The sequence below is a fragment of the Muntiacus reevesi genome, chromosome 8 (assembly GCF_963930625.1).
Source record: "Muntiacus reevesi chromosome 8, mMunRee1.1, whole genome shotgun sequence".
In the NCBI taxonomy this organism is placed as follows: Eukaryota; Metazoa; Chordata; class Mammalia; order Artiodactyla; family Cervidae; genus Muntiacus; species Muntiacus reevesi.
This window is the reverse complement of record NC_089256.1, coordinates 73,947,642-73,970,538: the sequence shown is the minus strand read 5'-3', so window position 1 is coordinate 73,970,538 and position 22,897 is coordinate 73,947,642. Positions and strand designations below refer to the sequence as shown.

General features: G+C 37.1%; 1 protein-coding gene and 1 non-coding gene across 2 annotated transcripts in view; both read left to right on the top strand.

Annotated features, from left to right (window-relative positions):
• PRKCI (protein kinase C iota) overlaps positions 1–22,897 on the top strand; it is a 67,306-nt gene that overhangs the window by 43,973 nt on the left and 436 nt on the right. Inside the window, exons 8-17 of the mRNA XM_065942654.1 lie at positions 869–927; positions 3,841–4,017; positions 4,461–4,558; positions 5,205–5,291; positions 7,233–7,368; positions 14,148–14,235; positions 15,337–15,462; positions 16,853–16,932; positions 18,577–18,666; positions 19,426–19,541. Coding sequence (XP_065798726.1) covers positions 869–927; positions 3,841–4,017; positions 4,461–4,558; positions 5,205–5,291; positions 7,233–7,368; positions 14,148–14,235; positions 15,337–15,462; positions 16,853–16,932; positions 18,577–18,666; positions 19,426–19,541 — 1,057 coding nt within the window. The remainder of the gene's footprint in view (positions 1–868; positions 928–3,840; positions 4,018–4,460; positions 4,559–5,204; positions 5,292–7,232; positions 7,369–14,147; positions 14,236–15,336; positions 15,463–16,852; positions 16,933–18,576; positions 18,667–19,425; positions 19,542–22,897) is intronic.
• On the top strand, positions 5,691–5,764 carry TRNAE-CUC (transfer RNA glutamic acid (anticodon CUC)). The gene has a single exon. It is a non-coding gene; the product is annotated as a tRNA-Glu (tRNA).

Below are 22,897 nucleotides of genomic sequence, written 5' to 3'. Positions count from 1 at the left end.
ATATATGTTTGGCATTTTAAAAAGACAACTATGTAAACAACAAATGACTGTTTTCCTTAATTCAGATAAATTTCTTTTGAGACCTCTTTATATACCAAATCTATCTTTTTTTCAATAATGAAGACATATTGATTTTGTGGACTGTTGACTCTATTCAAGTGACATTTTTAAATAAAACGCTATTATGAGATGAAGAAATGACGTAAAAGATACAGAGATGCTGTATAGAAAATTCAAAAAACATCATTTGAGTTCAAACGTCTAGTAGATACAAAACCTTCAGTATGGCTCTGAGAAATTTGGAGACCAATTACATGGGACATGGCAGCCTGATCTGGGGTGAATCAAGAAAAAGGGACTTTTTCTAGAAGGATAGAATGTGGCATCTTCTTCATGGAAGAAGCTAGTTATGTGAAATGTGGGCTTTTTTGGCCCCAGCTGCTTTAAGGAATAGAAACCTAGAGTCCAATCTAATCTAAACTAGAGACCCTCCATCTCTTATGTCTCAGTCATACTAATATAATTCAATAGGGTTTATAAGGTTACCCTTTTAGAAGGAATTTGTAAAGAAGAAAAATATATTTTAAAATAGCTAAAGTGTTTGCTCAGATCAGTAGTGGCTTTTGATTGGTTCATTCTCTTTACCCTCATTAGAGATTAGAATTTAACTGATACTTATGTATAACTTGTTATTAATAGGACAGATACTGAGTTTTAAATGATGGACAATTATTTTTTTTTGATGAACAATTATTGAAAAATAAAAACTAAGAAAAATTAAATGAAAAAATTTTGTGTAACTTAGTTAATGTGTACTATGTTTTTCTTCTTTTTTTTTTTTTTTAAATGTTTGGGATTGTATTTTTAGTAATTCCATATAATCCTGCAAGTCATGAGAGTTTGGACCAAGTTGGTGAAGAAAAGGAGGTAAGATAATTAGTCTTATGATACATTATGGCATCAGCTTTTTAAAAACATGTGACAGTTTAAAAATGTGACAGATCGACTTGCTTAAATTTTAGGTCATGCTGGAAAAATACAGGGATGATTTTTAGTGATTCTAGAGTTTTATTCTGATTTAATTTGTTAATTAAATTACTAAAATCATTTAAATTAAATAGTCAGATGTGGTGGGATAACTTATTTCATTTTAAGGTAGCATAATCTAAAAATTATAATTCGCTTAAGAATGGTGTTTGAAAATACTTGGTAGTATTGTCTAAAATCTCGATCCTTCCATTTTACGGACTAATGGTTTATTTAAAGTATAAATAATTAAACATTTTAACTGCCCATCTTTTTTCTGACTGTTAAACAGTTTATGTTTTTTAAACAGTTTAATTTAAAATGTTGAATTAAAATGATAACCAATTTTTTTTTTTAAAAAAGCTTATGGTAAGATTTAGCATGCCTCACATGTTTTACTCCCACTTTGACTTCTGAGAAGCAGCCTTTTTTAATCTTTTCTAGTTGTGTCCAGAATGTGTTTGTCCCTCTCTTTTTCAGGTTTTTCAACCTTATACACTCCTGGCCGTGAAAGGTTTAAACTAGTATACTGGCTGTGCTGTGCTAAGTCGCACCAGTTGTGTCCTGCTCTTTGCGACCCTGTGAACTGTACCCCACCTGGCTCCTCTGTCCTTGAGAGTCTCCAGGCAAGAATCCTGGAGTGGGGTGCCATGCCCCTCCTCCAGAGGATCTTCCCCACCTAGGGAGCAAACCCACGTCTCTTACATCTCCTGCATTGGCAGGCAAGTTCTTTACCACTACCACTACCTGTGTCCATTACCCAGTTAAAATAATTGTCTGTACATGTTTTGTCTACCAGCTTCTCTCACTCCCTTTGGCTTAGATGGTAAAGAATATGCCTGAAATGCAGGAGACCCAGGTTCAATCCTGGGTCAGGAAGAGCCCCTGAAGAAGGGAATGGCAACCCACTCCAATATTCTTGGGCTTCTCTGGTGGCTCAGACAGTAAAGCATCTGCCTGCAGTGGGGGAAACCTGGGTTTGATCCCTGGGTTGGGATCTCCCCTGGAGAAGGAAACGGCTACCCACTCCAGTATTCTGGCCTGGAGAATTCCATGGACAGAGGCGCCTGGCAGGCTATAGTCCATGGGATCGCAAAGGGTTGGACACGACTGAGCGACTTTCACTTCCCTCACTCCTGTACTGTTTGGAAGCACATCTGTTGGTTACCTATTTAATCTCCTATCTCAGTTTCTTGTATCTCTTTTAGTTTGTTTGACATTCTTTTGCTCTTTTATTATTGGTTGTTCTAGGGATTGCAGCTTACACCCTTAACTTACTTGAATTCAATACAAATTATTAATATGTTTACCATTTTCCAGGATATGCAAGGACCTTAGGGCACTTCAGATTCACTCATGCTCACTTCTTGCCTCTAGTGCTTTTCTGTCCTGTTTTTTTTTTTTTTTTTTTTTTTTTTTTTAATATGTCCTGTTTTAAAATTCTGCGTGTGTGTTAGTGTTTTCGAACAGTCAGTCCTTACTTTGGTTTATCCACATCTTATTCTTCTTGTTCTGTGCCCTTCCTGTGTATCTGCTTCCATGTGAGATCATCTTTCTTCCTGAAAAACTCAGTGTTTCCTTTAGTGAGAACAACTAATGATGGATTTCGTTAGTTTTTGTTTGTCTGAAAATGTGTTTATTGCACTTTCATTTTGAAGTCTATTTTTACAGGCTTTAGAATTGTAGATCATCGGGGGTGAGGGGGGTTTTGGCCCTTTAAAAGGGGGCATTCCATTGTTTTCTGGCTTCTGTCATGTCATTCAGACTTATTATTGTTTATGTGAAGAAACTGTTACCTTCACTCCATTTGATTCTCTTTTATGGTTTCCTATTAACCATATTTAGTCTATACATTGCTTTATCTTTTTTACCATTTTCTGCATTCTTAATCTGCCCTAATCTGGTTTCTTTCACTCCTTTTTATTTATCCTTGTTTCCCAAGTCAGATGATTATTTCTACATTTTCTTTTGAATCATCATTCTCCTTCAGTTTTCATAACACTCCCCCCGCCACCCCCATTGGTGCTTACTAGTTTATCTTTCTGAAAAGTTGCTCCTTGCTTTTGTTTATACTCTTCACTTCAGAGAATTCACACCTAATTCTCATGGGTACATCTATTAGTTGTATGCTGAGAATTTTGCAGGCATCTAATAAAAGATTATCTTTAGTCTTCTCTGTGAAGTATCAGAAGCCTAAGTTTCTGGTTGTGAATGGATTACAGGGCTGATTGTCATTCCAAACGAGCCTTGATATTGTGTAAATAAGAATGTTTTACATTAGCTGAGCTGCCTCATGCTTGCTTTCTGCCTGTAGTTTTAACTCAGCTTTCATACATTAAGCTCCTGGCAGACTCATCTTGATGACTCACTATAACTTCTAACTTTGGTATGAAAAACTGAACTCATATCTCATCATCTCTGCCAATCTTATCCCATGCTCACACTTTCTTTTTCTATCAGTGATACCTCCAATCTCCTGGTCACCAAAGTTAGTGTCATGTTTTTTTTTTTTAATGCTTGTATCTTCATTGCCTCCATACCCCAAAGTTATCAGATTCTTTTAAGACATCTTTTAAAGATTCTCAGGTTTCAGCTTCTTCTTCATTCCAAACACCACCCCTCTGACCTCAACTCATGAATTTATCCTATCTCTTAAGGAGTGCAATTGTATCATTTGGGTTGATGTAAGAAAATAATTAAGAATTTAAATCAGAAAATATTTTAAAATCTTACAGGTGTAACTAGGTGTTAGAAGTATATTGTGTTATGCAAAATACTTCAGGTATGGCTCTTTGATATAAATGTTCTCAACAGGCAATGAACACCAGGGAAAGTGGCAAGGCTTCTTCCAGTTTAGGTCTTCAGGATTTTGATTTGCTCCGAGTAATAGGAAGAGGAAGCTATGCTAAAGTACTGTTGGTGCGATTGAAAAAAACAGATCGTATTTACGCAATGAAAGTTGTGAAAAAAGAGCTTGTCAATGATGATGAGGTAAGCACAATGATGTGTTATTACCTCTAAACTATTACATTGGCTTAAGTGTATGATATCAGAAAAAATGTCATTGTTTGTGCCTTATTGTTTCTGTCTGCTTTTCTAAATACATGCTTCAGACTGCTTAATATATAAGGTATATTTAAAGTTGTCTGATGATTACTAGATTTTAAAAAAATAAACATCAAACCATATTATTATCAAGGGAAACTACTTGAGCTTTGTAAAAGTTTGCTAGACTCTAATAATATTGACAGATTTGCTGGGTAGTAGTTTCTCTTTGTATATAAATTATTATTTCATGATTATCAATGCTTTTGATGTTTAGCCTAGTCAGTCACTAATTGCATTTATGGTGATGGAATTACTAAGAACAAATTTGTCATAGTTTTGATACTGTCATTCTAGTTTGACACAAATTTCTTTCCTATTTAACATAGGATATTGACTGGGTGCAGACGGAGAAGCATGTTTTTGAACAGGCGTCCAATCACCCTTTTCTAGTTGGGCTGCATTCTTGCTTTCAGACGGAAAGCAGGTAAGATTGAAAGATAATGGAATGATTCCTGGGTTTGACACGATGAGAACATTTTGGTATATTATACAGTAAGAACCTTTTTACAGTAATTCCTGAAGTGGAAATCCCATGGAGACACAACAGTACTGTGCTTGCAATTGCCTGCAACTCCTGTTGGATCCGCATTAGGAAATTACCTGCTTTACACCAAAAAAAAAAAGTCACAATTATGGCAGGAGAAAGTAGAAATCCAACCTTTTAAATATCAGCAAAATTCTCGTTTTAGGACTTAAAGCTTCCTAGAGTTTAATTAGGTGGTAAATCCTAACTTCTTTCACCTTAAGTGACAATTGGAAATGACTTATATTGCACATTCTAAAATTGGGGCGGGAGTGAGAGTTCTGCATTGCAAGTGGTACTACTTGAGAATGAAAGTAGCAGGTTACAAAATTATCATCTTTCTGGCTTTGTTTCTTGCCTCTTCTGTGGTTCAACAGCTTTCTACTGCAGCCACCCTTTGTCTCCACCAAATTCCTGGAATGTTTGTTAAGGGTGAATCTTGTAGAATGTTCTCTGGACTCTGGCTGGTCTCCGTAGTGTTTAAACTGCAGAAGTGACACAGCCTTATTTTGGATCTTGGTCTCTTGTGTTCTCTCCTGTGTTTTAGATTGTTCTTTGTTATAGAGTATGTTAATGGAGGAGATTTAATGTTTCATATGCAACGGCAAAGAAAGCTTCCTGAAGAGCATGCCAGGTAAGTTTTGTTTTTATCATTTGTTTTTGTTGGATTTTGGTAGGAGGAGTTCTGGGACTTTTTGTATGCCAGTGATTGAAAACAGTAGATAAATCATTTATTTTGATTCCAACTAATTCTTTGTAAATCATGTAGAGCCTGAGCTAAAAGTGAATTTATATTGTAATATTACATATATACGTTATATATTGCATATATAATAATATAATTATAGGCAGTTGAGAAGTATAAACAGTATTCAAGGGGAAACCTTTAGTCTACTAAACTCAGTTATTTTCAAATATTTTGTCTATTCAGTATCAGCCACTGAAATAATTAATTAATTTATGAACACATATTAATCTTATTATGTATGCAGTGATCTCTGACAGTTTTTCGTTAGAAGATGATTGTTGGGACTTCCCTGGTGGTCCAGTGGTTAAGACTCTGCACCCTCAATGCAGAGGACATGGGTTCAATCCCTGTCAGGGAATTAAGATCCCTCTGGCATGCCTCACAGCACAGCCAATAAAATGAAATAAAATAGAATAAAGCTTATTGTTCATATATCCTTGAGAGTAATGAAACAATTCCTCTTAACCTATGACGTAAATCTGACTGTTCTTCCATAGTTATAGTTTCTGAATTATTCTGCCTTTGGCATCCCCGACTCTGATTCCATATATGTTGATTAATAAGGGAAAAGAGTATTAAATATCATTTGTATATTGCCCTTAATTTGATATTATTATACAAGATAGTAAATAGTTTTTCGAGGACTTTGGTGGGGAAGGATCATGGCCTTGGATAAGAAGTTTAATCCATCAGTGCCATATTTTGTTTTGTTTTTTACTCATAATTAGAAATAATTCTGCCCTTCTGCACTTCACAAGAGTAATGCCAAAAGGAAGCATGTGAGTTTGTATGTGTATTTAACAAAGCTTAGAGACTCATTTAAAAAAAATAACTTATTTAGTGGAAATCTTGCTATTCATTGATATTTTCTATCAAAAAAAGTTAGTAGCCTTCAATCTTATAGGAAGGTATAAAGTGTATTAATATATCTTGTTGTTGTTTAATTTACTGTATGTTCATTATTATTTCAGCTTTAACAAATAAATGGTTACCCTTCATAGCAAAGCCACAGATGATATTTTGAATTGTGAATATAGCCAGTATTTGTTCCTTGTTTGTTCACTTGGACTAAGGGAAAGTAGCCTAATTTTTATTTTATTAAAGTACCCATTCTGGTTTTATACCATCTTTACTTTTGTAGGAACCAGATACAGGATAAGGGTTCAAGTTCCTTGTTTTTAGAATTGAGTAGCTAGAAGGTGTGTATTACACATCTCCAAACATGATCACGATAATACTCACCAAAGCAGCTTTATTCAGGTCAAAAATTTTCCTATCACCAACGAGTTGGTGGCAGTTCTGAAAATGTCTTCCTGTTGTAGAATAATTTAACTCCTTTTTTAGAATTTTGGTGTGGGTTTTATTATTTGAGTGGTCAGCTTTCAGTATTCTTTCCATTTTTAACCAATCAATGGTTCTTGGCCTTTTGGAAGGTCATTTGTCTCTTAGAGAAGTGATGAAAACTATGGAAACTGTAGAAGATCTCCATACAACTTTGTATCCAGTTGTAGGAGTGTGGACATTCTGAAGTCCATCCAAGGACCCAGATTAGGAGTCCCTGCTTGAGACTTTCAAATTAAACTTTATGAAAAGTATGGGTTTTATTTAGACTGGAACTTTTATAATTGTGTTTAGGGCTCAGCTGTTTTAAAGTGGCACCTCACTTTGTGTTTTGGTATTATTTCTAAAAACATTGAGAGGAAAAAAATCTTTTGACATGATTTTGATGTTCTGGTTTGCAGATGGAAGTAGGATTTAAATACCTTCCTCTAGAAACTTAACACGATTTAAAAACTTGAATCAAATGAGTTTTTCATTTTATTTTAGATTTTACTCTGCAGAAATCAGTCTAGCATTAAATTATCTTCATGAACGAGGGATAATTTATAGAGATTTGAAATTGGACAACGTGTTGCTGGACTCTGAAGGACACATTAAACTCACTGACTATGGCATGTGTAAGGTGAGGGAAGTTTCTTATTGAGAAGATCAGCAGTTCAGGAAATTGTTTTGGTCAAATAACTTTATATTCAAAACTGGGGAAATAGTTGCTACTTTGTACTAGAATGGCAAAAAGTATCCTAAACAGAGACAGCTGCACTGATCTCCTATCCATTTATGAAATTCCACATTTTCTATGAAGTTACATGTGCTATAAAAGTTCATTTCTTTTCATTGTCTATATTTTTTTATCTGGAAAGTCGTGCTACTATTAAATAAAATTTGTAGGTAAAAACTGTCTACAATACCAAACTTTAGCACAACAGCTTGCATATCATCTTCCAAGTTTTTGCCTTTTGATTGTGACTCTTTATAATGCACTCAAGATTTTCCCAGGGAATCCAACATTTTTTCATATTTAAATATCTGACATGAAGTACAATAGAGCAAACTTAAGAATTTTAGTTATTCTCAGGACACGTCCTTTATTTCTGAGTGTTTTATGTTTTATTCATTTTGTAACAGTGTTTCATTTAAAAGTCCTGTCCTTTTCCAGAAAATGTGTAGGGGACTACTCTCATCAACATAACCGAGACAGAATTTTCTTTACACAGTAAATGTGGTAGCAAGCCTGTGAATGTGTTAACTGCTTTTCCCCATTCGCCTGAAGGAAGTTCCTGTAGGGCCTGCCGCTCTTTTTTTTTTAATAAATTGGAGTGGCTTCTCTTCTTATGGTGCACAGGCTGTAGGCTCGTGGGCTCCGTAATTGTGTTGCAGGGGCTCAGATGCCCAGTAGCATATAGAGTCCTCCCAGACCAGGGATCGAACCTGTGTGCCCTACATTGGCAGGTGGATTCTCAACCATTGGACTACCAGGGAAATCCCAGCCTGGCTCTTTTTCCTCAAAGAAATTTGGGCATCCTATTTTGCCCAGAAGATATTACTAAAGAAAACTTACCTGATCTTTTGTTACTCTTAATGAAAAATAATACTGGTTTGTTACATACTCTCATTCTTTCCAGAGATCCTCAATCAATTTAATAAAGATCTTTGATAAATCTCTTAGAGGTTTTTTTTTTTTTTTTTTTCCCAGTAGTTCTTTAAATTGGTTGTTCCACTTACCTCCTTTTCTGCCTCCTTCTCCAGGAGTTGTTCAATGTTTTTAGTAGGAAATGATCCCAGGATTTGAACTTGTGTTCAGAGACAGTACCAACAGTACTTTGTCTCTTCTCCAACCATCACATTTACACCCAGTGTTAAAGCTGATGGGAAATAAGTCCCCTGGAAATTGGGACGTTCCTATCTTATGACTTAAGCGTCAGTATTTAAACTTGACTAAAGCCTGGCCTTAGGCAAATATTAGATGAATTTCTCTTCCTAATAATTATTCTTTGGGAAATCTAAAACACTAAGATTTTTCCCATAGTTTTTCCAGAAATGCTTTCTTTAAGTTTATTTAATTTAATTTCTTCAGTTTCTCACTAGATGCTTTTATATAAAGAATGCAGAGAATAGTGATGACTGGAGACATATGAAAACTGCAATTAACATCTTCAGAGTTATGTTTGAAATAATTTATGAATATTGATTTTTTTATTGACTGAAAACTTTAGCTATTTTATAAATTGATATGCCTCCAGCTATTTTTTATCCACAGGGGGATTTTATAATAATGTGTATTTTATGCTATAAGTAATTTAGCTGATGGACCTACATTCAGATATCCAGTCCAAAGCTGAATGATTTAGTACAGCTCTTTTACAGGTTAACAAACAGGCTGCATCCCTTGCCTCTGACTCTCACCCTACAAGTGCATGTCATAAACCATCACTGTAGGTCAGGCCATCGCCCTTAATACAAAACAACGTAAATCCCATCATGTTTCTTCGGGCAGGCAGGCCCTGTTTTACTGTGCTTCCTTTCCTTGTGCTGCACAGATACTCTGCTTTTTACAAACTGAAGGTTGTGGCAACCCTGTGTTATCAGATGATGGTTAACGTTTTTTAGTGATAAAGTTTTAAAAAGAAATTTTATTGAAATATATTTGATTTACAATATTGTGTTTAAAGTATCTTTTAGTTAAGGTATGCATTTCGTTTTCGGACATGATGCTGTTGCACATTTAATGGATTACAGTGTAGTGTAGACATAATTTTTACGTGCACTGGAAAGTCAAAATTATTCATGTGACTCAATTTATTGTGACATCTCCTTTATTGTTGGGATCTGAAACCAGGCTGCAGTGTCTCCATGGTATGCCTAGACACATATACCCCTGTTAGGGATCTTAAAAAATCCTTGACATCACAATATATACTACTAAGTATTTCTTCTAGATATTTATATTAGTATTATATATAATAGTATAAAATCTGAAGACAAATACATACCCCTTGCCAGGAATATCTCTGCAGGAATTCATAAGAGCCTCATATAACAGTGGTTGTCTCTAAGAAGCTGAAACTGGATATGTCAGACAACAATGGGAAGAAGACTTGATTTTTAGTCTGTATTTTCTCCCTCTTTTTGCTTGGAATTTTGTACCATGTAATTTAACAATAGAGAAATGGTTAAATTCTAGGTATGTATGTTGGAGTTGAATTTTGTAGTCATTAATAATAGGAAATCTGTAATTACATGGGAAATTACATATTTACAAAGTAAAAAAGAGCAGATGTTTAATTGTATATTTAGTATTATTCAGTTTGTATTTAGACTTTGTTTTTCATTTTAATTGAGATGTGGTTGATTTACAGTATTGTATGTTTCAACTGTACATCATGATTCACAGTTTTTAAAGACTGTACTCCATTTATAGTTATAAAATGTTTATAGTTATAAAATGTCCCTGTGCTGTACAATATATCCATGTAGTTTATTTATTTTATACATGGTAGTTTGTACCCCTTAATCCCCTGCCTCTACTCTGCAACTTCACTCACAGCACTGGTAGCCACTCGCTTTTTCCCTATATCTGTGAGTCTGTTTTGTTGTTTTATTATATTCATTAGTTTGTTTTGTTTTTAAAATTCCATGTATAAGTGATAGCATATAGTATTTGCTTCTCCGTCTGACTTATTTCACTAAACATAGAACCCTCCAAGTCCATACATGTTGTTGTTTATGGCAAAATCTCATTCATTTTTGTGGCTGAGTAGTATTCTAGTAGTATTTTATAAATGGTTTCCTTTGCTGTTCAAAAACTTTTAAGTTTGATTAGGTCCCATTTGTTTATTTTTGCTTTTGTTTTCTTTGACTTAGGAGACAGATAAAAAAATATACATATTGGTACAGTATATAGCAAAGCGTGTTCTGCCTGTGTTTTCTTTTAGGAGTTTTGTGGTTTCTAATCTTAACATTTAGGTCTTTAATCTGTTTTTATTTTGTGTATGGTAGGGAAAAATGTTCTGGTCTTATTCTTTTACATATAGCTGTCCAGTTTTCCCAAAACCACCAATTGAAGAAGCTATCTTTTCTCCATTGCCTATTCTTGCCTCCTTTGTCACAGAATAATTAACCATAAATGCTTGGTTTATTTCTGGACTTTCTGTTCCATTGATTTATATGCCTGTTTTTGTCCCAGTACCACACTGTTCAGTACTTTAGCTTTGTAGTGTAATCTAAAGTCAGGTAACATGTTTCCCCCAGCTCTGTTCTTCTTTTTCAAAATTGTTTTGGCTATTTAGGTAGACTACCTTTCTATTGTTGATTCCTTATTTAATTTCCTTTTGATCATAGAATAGTCTGAATGATAGTAGTGCTTTGAAATATGTTGAAATTTCCTTTATGCCTTGTATTTGGTCAGTATCCCACATGTACTTTAAAAAGGATATATAATCTCTATTTTGGATGCAAGAAGTCTCTGTCTCCCTCCTCCCACACATACACACACATATATGTATTCTATTTTTGTATATACTATACATATTTTAAACTTTAGCTTTTGCTCTATCTCCCTCTGCTTACTAATTTTTTGTATGTATGATCTTTCTATTTTTTTTTTTTTTTTTTAGTATATATAGATACTTTAAAAATGACCTGTAATGATCGGGGACTGTACTATCAGTCTGGGCTGCTATAACAGGGTACCACAGGTTCAGTTCAGTTCATTCACTCAGTTGTGTCCGACTCTTTGTGACCCCATGAATCGTGGCACGCCAGGCCTGCCTGTCCATCACCAACTCCCAGAGTCCACCCAAACCCATGTCCATTGAGTTGATCCTCTGTCATCCCCTTCTCCTCCTGCCCTCAATCTTTCCCAGCATCAGGGTCTTTTCAGATGAGTCAGCTCTTCACATCAGGTGGCCAAAGTACTGGAGTTTCAGCTTCAACATCAGCCCTTGCAATGAACACCCAGGACTGATCTCCTTTAGGTTGAACTGGTTGGATCTCCTTGCAGTCCAAGGGAATCTCAAGGGTCTTCTCCAACACCACAGTTCAAAAGCATCAATTTTTCGGCGCTCAGCTTTCTCTGTAGTCCAACTCTCACATCCATACATGACCACTGGAAAAACCAGAGCCTTGACCAGATGAACCTTTGTTGGCAAAGTAATGTCTCTGCTTTTTGTTGTGCTGTCTAGGTTGGTCATAACTTTCCTTCCAAGGAGTAAGCGTCTTTTAACTTCATGGGTGCAGTCACCATCTGCAGTGATTTTGGAGCCCAGAAAAACAAAGTCTGTTTCCACTGTTTCCCCATCTATTTGCCATGAAGTGATGGGACCCGATGCCATGATCTTAGTTTTCTAAGTGTTGAGCTTTAAGCCAACTTTTTCACTACTCTTTCACTTTCAACAATAGGCTCTTTAGTTCCTCTTCACTTTCTGCCATAAGGGTGGTGTCATCTGCATATCTGAGGGTATTGATAGTTCTCCCAGCAATCTTGATTCCAGCCTGTGCTTCCTCCAGCCCAGCATTTCTCATGATGTACTCTGCATAGAAGTTAAATAAGCAGGGTGACAATATATGGCTGTGACGTACTCCTTTTCCTATTTGGAACCAGTCTGTTGTTCCATGTCCAGTTCTAACTGTTGCTTCCTGACCTGCATACAGGTTTCTCAAGAGGCAGGTCAGGTGGTCTGGTATGCCCATCTCTTTCAGAATTTTCCACAGTTTATTGTGATCCACACAGTCAAAGGCTTTGGCGTAGTCAATAAAGCAGAAATAGATGTTTTTCTGGAACTCTCTTGCTTTTTCGATGATCCAGTGGTTGTTGGCAATTTGATCTCTGGTTCCTCCGCCTTTTCTAAAACCAGCTTGAACATCTGAAAGTTCACTGTTCACGTACTGCTGAAGCCAGGCTTGAAGAATTTTAAGCATCACTTTACTAGCGTGTGAGGTGAGTGCAATTGTGTGGTAGTTTGAGCATTCTTTGGCATTGCCTTTCTTTGGAATTGGAATGAAAACTGACCTTTTCCAGTCCTGTGGCCACTGCTGAGTTTTCCAAATTTGCTGGCATATTGAGTGCAGCACTTTCACAGCATCATCTTTCAGGATTTGAAATAGCTCAACTGGAATTCCATCACTTCCACTAGCTTTGTTCGTAGTGATACTTCCTAAGGCCCACTTGACTTCACATTCCAGGATGTCTGACTCTAGGTGAGTGATCACACCATCGTGATTATCTGAGTTGTGAAGATCTTTTTTTGTACAGTTCTCCTGTGTATTCTTGCCACCTCTTAATATCTTCTGCTTCTGTTAGGTCCCTATCATTTCTGTCTTTTATTGAGCCCATCTTTGCATGAAATGTTCCCTTGGTAGCTCTAATTTTCTTGAAGAGATCTCTAGTCTTTCCCATTCTATTGTTTTCCTCTATTTCTTTGCATTGATCGCTGAGGAAGGCTTTCTTATCTCTCCTTGCTATTCTTTGGAACTCTGCATTCAAATGGGGTTAGGTACCTTAAACAACAAACATTTATTTCTTATGGCTCTGGAGACTGCGCAGTCCACGATCAAGGTTCTGGAAGATTTGGTGTCTGAAAGTACCCTTTCTGGGTTGCAGACGACTGTCTTCCCATTGTATCCTCACATGGTGAGGAGACCGACAGAGAGCTAGCTCTCTTTCTCTTATAAGAATATGAATCCCACCCTGGGGCTCCAACCTCATGACCTAATTACCTCCCCAGAGGCCCCACCTCCGAGTGCTGTCACATTAGGTTGGCAGCATGTGAGTATCAGGGGCACATAAACATTCAGACAGCAGCAGGGATTCTGAAGTCCTCCTGATGATTTTGTCGTTTTTACTGGTTGTATTTTGAGGCTGTGTCGTTAGCTGCCCACCAGTTTGTTTTAGCTTCTTGGTGGTGGTTCCATTTGTTGTGCAGTTTCTCTATTTGTGCATGTTAGTGTGTTCTACCTTAATTTTCTCGACCCTGTAGCTATTAAAATACAAAACCAATACATGTGTGACATAGGAGCAATGACCAGAAGGGAAACAGCACAGTGCCAGTAGTGGTTGTGTTAGGAAGTGGGATTTAAAAGCTTTTCTTCATAAAATATGCTTCCTTTGATTCATGCAATTTAAATTTTTATTTTATAATTTTACTTGAATGTAAATTATTTTAAATGCAGTTTTTATCTGAGTTGAATTCTATCATATCTAATGAGGTCAAGTTTTCTTTAAGGTATTTAGTAGCAGCCTGTGATTTTAATAATAAAGGCAGCTGTGCTAGTAATATTTTATTTAAGCTCAATACACTACCTAGAGATACTAACCTTATATGAAAATGAAATAAAAAAGATAAATTTAAAACAAATTTTACATCTTGTTATTTTCTTCCCTTTTTTTTTCTTTTTAAATAAAAGGAAGGATTACGGCCAGGAGATACAACTAGCACTTTCTGTGGTACTCCTAATTACATCGCTCCTGAAATCTTAAGAGGAGAAGATTATGGTAATAATTTGGTGGTATTTTGGCCATGTGATGGAAGGGTGGTTAGATGTGATACCAATTTATAGTACACTGTAGTATTTCAGTACTAAGCTTATTAACATAAACTTTCTTAATCGTCTTAAAACCTACTAAAAACTCCAAATTCTGAAATCAGAGACAGTGGGACTTCGATAGTATTTGGGGATGCCAATTTGAATAATATTTTATTAGTGGCAAGCACTTAAGAGTACTGGCACTGTACTTAGCAGTTTGCATATATTAACTAAATTAATCTAATCCTCTTAATAATCCTATGAGATAAGCACAATTAACTGACATTTTACAAACAAGGAAACTGATAGACAGAAAGTTAAATAACTTGCCCAAGGTCATGTAGCAGGAAAGTGGCAGAGTTGGGATTTAATCAACCATGTAATTTCAGAGTCATAAACTTCTGTAGGATTGTTCAGATTTCCTGGGGTATTTCCCCTAGGAAATCTGAAAGATGGGGGAAAGATTCCCTGCTTGTCAGAAACCAGAGGTTGTGTTTATCTTAAGAGAACATTTGGCCCTTTGGGTTCTGGCCCTTTGATTTCAGCAATTGTAAAGGAGGATGGCTATTTCTCATAGCTGCTTGTAATCTGGTTCCAAAGTCCTTTCAGGATCTTTAATCAGGTAGCAGAAGATCAAGTTTCACACCAAGCAAGGTTATTTCAAATACAATTTAATTATGTCCTCAAAACAAAGTATTAGAGGCAGACTCTTGAGTCTGCAATTACAAACATATTTGGTGGGACAAAGTATACAGGATAATTGTATAATTTGGCATAGAAATATTGGTCTCTGCGACTTAGTGTAACCAACAAACATATTTGGGAAGAGAAACTCGTGTTTCATTTTCTATACTTTATTTTTAAACTTTTACCGTTTAGTTACCTCCCTTCTTTAATAAGTGAAATGTTCTTGTAATCCTTGATGCCTGCCATGATCATTATAATGCATTTCAAGTTTACTTTTTCATTATGTTTATTTTTTTTAATTATGCAATAAAATTAATCTCAAATTACTGACATTTTAGAATGTGGAATGGATAATTTATTGCTTTAAAATTTCATTTTGAAGGTTTCAGTGTCGACTGGTGGGCTCTTGGAGTACTAATGTTTGAGATGATGGCAGGAAGGTCTCCATTTGATATTGTTGGGAGCTCCGACAACCCTGATCAAAACACAGAGGATTATCTTTTTCAAGGTAATGTGCAGTATTTTACAGAGTCTCTGTGAATAACCCATCCTAAAGCATGAATGAAGACAGCTCCAGTTATTACTTTTGAGTAAGAAAGAGGAAGAATAATCTGGACAATATACTCCTGAACACATGGGGCTTTGAGTTTGTTTTTGTTGTTTTGATCTATCCTTCCTACCGCTTAGTTTCTGGTCCCGTTTGCCAGTTACCTTCTCATACTCAGAAACGTAACAAAAAGGTGACTTCAGATTGTACATCACAGAGGTTGGAGGAAGGATTTGTGTGGCTGGAGAAGGCAGTCTTTTCACCTGGACCACAATGCTGAATGCATAAATCCAGGGGCGATAATGGGAAACAGCAAAGTACTAAGGAGATAAAAAGGATCACAAGGTGAAGGAAAAAGCTCCACAACTGGAAACACAAAGAACTGAACAGAACAGAAACAAGCAGACAAGCACAAGGACCCCGAGCACACAGTCCAGAGAAGTGCAAAAATTGCCGTAAAATTCTGCATTTAATGACTAAGGCCATCACAGAAAATGAATAGGTTTTTCTTGTAATAGGAAATCTAGCTTGCTGTGGAAAACCTAGAAAGGCTTTTAACCTCCTTAATTAGGGGTGTGCACATTAAAAATTAATGGGCTTCCATCTCATACCTACACATTTGGCAAAAATTTTAAAGTCTGACAACACCAGTGCTGGTAAGGGTTAATAACAGTGCTGGTAAGGATATGAAGCAACTGGAACTCTGTGGATGGAGTGAAAACTGACATGACAGCTTTGGAAAATAACTTGCCAAAGTCTAATACAATCAAATATAGTAATACATGCCACACATTTTACAGATACTAACCTGTTTAAACCTTATAACACTCCCATGAGGGCTTCCTTGGTGGCTCAGTGGGAAAGAATCTGCCTGCCCGATGCAGGAGATGCAGGTTCCATCCCTGGGTCAGGAAGATCCCCTGGAAGAGGGCATGGCAACCCCCTCCAGTATTCTTGCCTGAATAATCCCATGGATAGAGAAGCCTGGCTGCAGTCTATAGGGTCTCAAAAAAGCCGGACACGCCTTAGCAACAAAATAGAAAACAACAGCAACACCCATATGAATCAGGTATTCTTTTTATTCCACTTTTACAGATAAGGCAACTGAGACACAGTAAGTTAGTCAAAGAATAAAACATATGCATGTAGTGATCAAAACTGTTCAGAGTAGAGGCCTTATCTGAGTAGGAAGGAAAGGACTAGGACTGGGAAGGTACACGAGATGCTTAGATAGTGTTTGTAATGTCTGTTTTTTTCTGCTAGAATGCCTTAAATATCTTATAATAAAAATATAAGGATGAAAACCCTGTAAAAGTTAATGATAATAATGCTGTAAATTTTATCTTTCTAGTTATTTTGGAAAAACAAATTCGCATACCGCGTTCTTTATCTGTAAAAGCTGCAAGTGTCCTGAAGAGCTTCCTCAACAAGGTATAAATTGTATATAAAATCATTAGTGATTTATCTCTATACAAATGGCACTGGTAAGGAGAGTTTCAGGCAACATAAAATTCCAAAACATCAAAGTGTATAGTTTTCCCATTAGATCTGGAACGTGTCTCTTCACCAAAGGGTACCTGGACAGAATGAGATCCTGAGATGTGTCGTCCTTTCCATTCTGCCAGTATAGTTTACTCCTAGCTTTATATTACCCATGGTGTTTGTTTTGTTTTTTGGCTGTGCTGGGTCTTCACTGTGCTGCATGGACTCTTGTCTGACTGTGGCACCAGGGGCTTCTCTTATTACGGAGCATAGGCTCCAGAGTATGTGGGCTCATACCTGTGGTGTTTTTAATGTAAACAAAAAAACCATGTGCTCAATTAGAGAAAAACTGCATCTTTGGGAATAGCCTCAATTGTACCTCCATCTCTATTTTTTCAGTTTCCTTTAGATTATTATCATAGAATGTTTTAACTTATTGAGTACTTGGTGCAGTAGTGTTCCCTGGAGATTCTCTTATCACAACCCTATAATTAGATAATCTTCAAAAAAAATGCTGAAATGTTGTCTCTTTAAAAAATCTGAACACCATTCGGTCATTGTTTGTCACAGTTGATAGGCTCGAAGATGTTTTTTTTAATATCTTTATTTATTTTATTTGCTTGCATGGGGTCTTAGTTATAGCATGTAGGCTCTTAGTTCCCTGACCAGGGATTGAACCCAGGACCCCTCCATTGGGAGCACAGAGTCTTAGCCACTGGACCACCAGGGAAGTCCTTAGAAAAGTTTTAGGATCTAAAATTATCACTCTTATTTTTTTTGTTCATAACACTCTAACACCAAATGTTTAGGTTTTTTCCACACCACCAACCAGTTTTCCATCCTCTTACTTTTAAAAACTTGTTTAAAAATAAATGGTAGGTTAGAAAGTAGGTTGATGTGCGTTTATTTTCTGAGATAAGATAATGAGTTTTAATAAAATAAGAAATTCAAGCTTGGTTTAAATGAGCATTTTATGTGAGGAAAGATTTAAACTGGAAACCTTAGCTTTAACACAGTGAACAATGAAGGTGAGAAGTGTCAGTATGCAAAGCAGAATGCCTTTTGCCACAGAGGAAAATGGGAACATGTTCTCATTCATGATAGTCGTATAATTTGCAGGCTGCTGCTCAGTCCAGTGATTCAGATAATGGTTGTATCATTGTTGCACACCAATTAACAGTTGTTGCTATAATTGGACACAGGGCTTTTAAATTGAGCTAAAACCAAACTGGTGAAGTTCGGGAGTTTGTGTGTTTTGAGTATCACTCCAGCCTGTGTCAAAGAAAGAGTTGGATGCTGCCCAAATAATTCTGCTGCTCTCTTTGTCTTCCCATTTTTCTTTAGCAAGGTGTGGTGACATCCCTCCACTTGAGTTACAAGGATAGCTGGAGACTAGCTGTGAGGAAACCTTGCTTGTCACAAGCATCAGATACTCCTTTTGAGTATCTAGTGTTATATTTTCTAGAAATGAAAGGTAGACCATTCTGATTTCATACATAAAGGTATCATATAACAGACACAAAACACAGGTCACAAAGGTGATTTATTCTGAAACAGAGTATTCACCCAGCTCTTGAAACATTTCCACCATAGGACCCAAAGGAACGATTGGGTTGTCATCCACAAACAGGATTTGCTGATATTCAGGGACACCCATTCTTCCGAAATGTTGATTGGGATATGGTATGTAAATTTTGATTGTTTTATATATTGTTGTTGTTGTTCAGTTGCTAAGTCCTGTCCGACCCTTTGTGACTCCATGGAATGCAACCCACCAGTCTTCCCTGTTCCTCATTGTCTCTCAGAGTTTGCTCAAACTCACGTCCATTGAGTTGGTGATGCCACCCAGTCATCTCATCCTGTGTTGTCCCCTTCTCTCAAATCTCCTCAATCTTTCTCAATCTTTCCCAGTATCAGAGTCTTTTGCAATGACTCAGCTCTTGGCATCAGGTTGCCAAAGTATTGGAGCTTCAGCATCAGTCCTTCCAATATTAGTTTTCATTATTATCTTGAGCCAAAGTTTATTAATGTAAAACAATATTGAAAAACCAGTGTATCACAGCTTAAATAACTTAAAACTACTGTCTAAAGTGTTTTTTTTTAATTTATTTATTTTTTAATTGAAGGATAATTGCTTTACAGAATTTTGTTGTTTTAAAAGCACTTTAAATGACAGAAAACAACAAAATTCTAAGTGCTTTTAAAAAAGCGTTTAAAACTGTGAAAGCTTAGAATATTAATTTAATGGAGCAGGGTGTAGTAGTATTGGGCCCTGCATCAGTGTTTAGATTTGTAAATTATTTCCATAGTATGAGTATTGTAGAACCAGGCCCAGGGACTCAGTTTAATAAGACTGGGAAATACCTGAGGACAGAGGAGAAACACAGAGGTGGAATTTTTAAGAATGTGGACTTGAGCAGTCATCCGTTATGTCTCTTCTAGATGGAGCAAAAGCAGGTGGTACCTCCGTTTAAACCAAATATTTCTGGGGAATTTGGTTTGGACAACTTTGATTCTCAGTTTACTAATGAACCTGTCCAGCTCACTCCTGATGATGAGTAAGTATTTCTGAAGACTGAAATATTTTTAAAGTACTTTAATAGTCCCATTTTTTAATGGCTACACAGCATTCCATGATCAGATCATCTTATTTTATCTAATCATCCAGTTACAGGACATTTGAATTATACAGTTATAAAAACAGTACTTGTCATTTTCTACTTTGCTGACACGTATTGTGTCTAATTCTCACAGCAGTCTTACAAACCTCGTTGTCGTCCTCTTCATTTAACAGACGAGGGAACTGAGGCTCAGAGATTGAACAAGGTTATGCAGCTGTGAGTTGACAGAGCCAGGATTCAAACCCAAGTCTGACTAAGCCCCATGCTCTTCGCACTGCACTGCACAGGTTCCCACTGTAATGGTGACCATCTTGGTCTGAGTTCCTGAGTATTACCTTTAGATAGATTCCTAGAAGGGGAGTTAGGTCAAAGGGTATGAAATTTTTAAAGCTCTTGATATGTATTGCCAGATTACTTTTTAAAAAGATTACGACAGTTTGTCAGATCCAGGCAGCATTGATCTGACATACTTTTTGTGTTTATATCTCTTAAAGATATGGCTTAGAATAACTTGGGGATATTTGATCCTTCAGCTGTCATTACCGATTCATTCTCTCATGTCATGGAAGCCCTTCCTGCTTGGCAGTCATTTTACTTTAACATCTGGTTAGTTCTTATCACATTCCTCTCCGCAGCTGTTCCAAACTCTCCCTACATATTAGAAGCCTTCAGTCATCCCCCTGCCTCCATCACTCTAAGTGGATTAACCTTGCCTTGAGTGGACTGCCAAGGTTGAGACCTCCCTGCTGTGAGCTTGCTCCCTTTCCAGCCGTCACCAGACCACCGTGCATCTCAGAATTGCTCTCTAACTCTTCGCAAGCTTTTGCTGCTTCCTGCATCTTGGAAGGCTGTCCCTCTTATGCATGGGATACCTTTCCACTTTCCTCAATCTTTCCTTTATTTCCTCCAGGATTCATTGTGTCAGTTATCCCCATTACTTCACCTTCCTTAATTTCTCTTTTCCAACTTCTTCTTTCTGCTTATAAATATGCTCAAATACGGTAATTTCCCCCACTTCTTTGAGCCATCACATTTTTCTCTCATCTTCTTTTCATCTTCAAACTTTTTCAAAAATTGTTAATAGATGCTTATGGTAAAAGAAAAATAAATAAGCACTGTCTCTATTAAATTCCTTCAAAGTAGTCAGCATTGATTGTCCTACACTTTCTTGCTGCCAACACTTTAACCTCTTACAAATGAACCTGGTCTTTAAGCTTTTGAAGGTTGAATTGGCTTCTTAATGTCTAGATTTTGAAGCATTTTTTGATCTGTCCCGTCTCCTCCGATGTCTGTAAAGCATCTGACACTGATGGCCTGCTTTAGTTGGCGCTCTCCATCCTGGTTCTGCATTATCTCTTTAACCACTTGTCATCTTATTTACCCTGTCCCCTTGAGACTAGGATGCTCCATGAATCTGTTCCTGACTGGCTTCTCTGTGCTACATGCAGTTTATACCTTGGAGATTTCAGCCAGCCCCGTAGCATGGATACCAGCTATTAACTGCCTCCCAGCTAAATTGGCAAGTAATTGCTGAACTAAAGGCACTAGCAGACAGCAAGCCTGGGTCATCTTTGAATGTGTAGTGCTTAGCATAGTGCCTCTTGTCGTTATTCCTCACAGCGGTGTGTATTAGAAGGAGCACTGGACTTAATCAAAAGGTGGGAACTTAAATCCCCTCACCACCTCTTAGCAACAGGGTACCCTGGGTCTGAGTCACATAACTTCTCTGAGCCTGCGTCTGCGCATATTGCCTGCTTCCCAAGGTTGCTGTGAAGGGTAAATGAACCATGGTTTCTAAAGCTCTGAGCCACTGCCCTGTTATCTCCCCTGAGCTTCATTTCCCCTTAGTAGTTCCTAGTTTGTCAGACAAGCACCTCAAACATCTGAGGTGTAAATTGTTCTCAATCAGGTCCTTGTTTTTATTTACCCTTTTCTGCTCCTTGTACCACCATGTATTCCTTTATTCGGATTCAATTATCTGGGTCAGTGGTTGTTGACGCCAACTTTTCCTTACCAAACTGTACAATACCTTCAGCTGCCAAGTTCTTGTCTCTTTCTCCTTTACTTCATCACTTGTGTCATTTCTAATTGGCTCCTTCTTTACTTTGCAACCCGTTCGGTACATACAAAGTACCAACTCCTTTAATCAGAACCCTTCAGTAAACTCCTACCTTGCCTAGCAGGTAAAATCTGTCCCCTTGGTGAGTAATTACAGTCTCCCATCATCTGCTCGAGCATGACTTTCTAGCCATCTCTCTCACTATAACACAAGCGCCGTGTTCTCATCAGGCTCAGTTACCCACCATCCCCTGATAGCATGCTGTTAACACTTCCTCTCTATTCCTCCTTCCTTTTCACCTGTTGAAATCTTCCCCATCTCTCAGAGCTCCCTCAGAGGTAATCAGACCTTTGATAGATCAAGATGGACCTCTTTAGTGTTAACATCACTGACTTCTTTGAGCTGGCCATTACCTCCCTTCCAGCATCCTCTGCCACTCAACACCCTTCTGTTCTGTGCTCCAACTCTGATAAATTACTGACATTTCACAGACTTACCATAGTCTTTCATAATTCCATTCAGTTAGTGTTTGTGGAATGATGCTGCCTTTCTTGATTTTGCCAAGTAGAAGTCACCTTTTTCTTTGGAACTGTGATTAGAGCAGGGCTTAGCCTGTCATGTAGGAGACTTAGCAGGTTCTGTTTTGTTATATGAAGTACCTTCCCTCTTGAAGGAAGGGGCCATGTCCTGTGTAACTTTGTTCTCTGCAGTATGATGGGTACATTTAAGTACTAAAATATTTGATGGGAACCCTCTTGTATACCTAACTAGAAGCCCAGTGTAGCAGAATGCCAGCCTCTCTGCTCCCTGTCGTGGCACCTCTGGATCTTTCAGAGTACTTCCTCCGGTTTTTTCACTTTGGTTAACTTCTGGGCTTTCTCTTCACCATCTTCCATCTGGTTGTTGAAAGTCGCTCAGTTGTGTCTGACTATTTGCGACCCCATGGCCTATACAGTCCACTAAATTGTATGCTGATTCAGACCTGGGTGTTCATCTATAATTATGAATGTTGTTTAGGTCAGAAGTTAAGATTACCTAAGATTGTGACTATTTCTGCCTTTTTTATTCCCAGTCTTCAGTTTTGGACTACCTTTTGGTTCCAAACTTGCTCATGGGATTATAAGTCTTTTCTGATTTTCAGTACTGCTGATTCTTCTAGAAAATGGGAGTTAATCTAAAGACTTGTAGATTTTCCCCCCATAACCTATAAATTAGCCTTATTTTTAATTTTTAA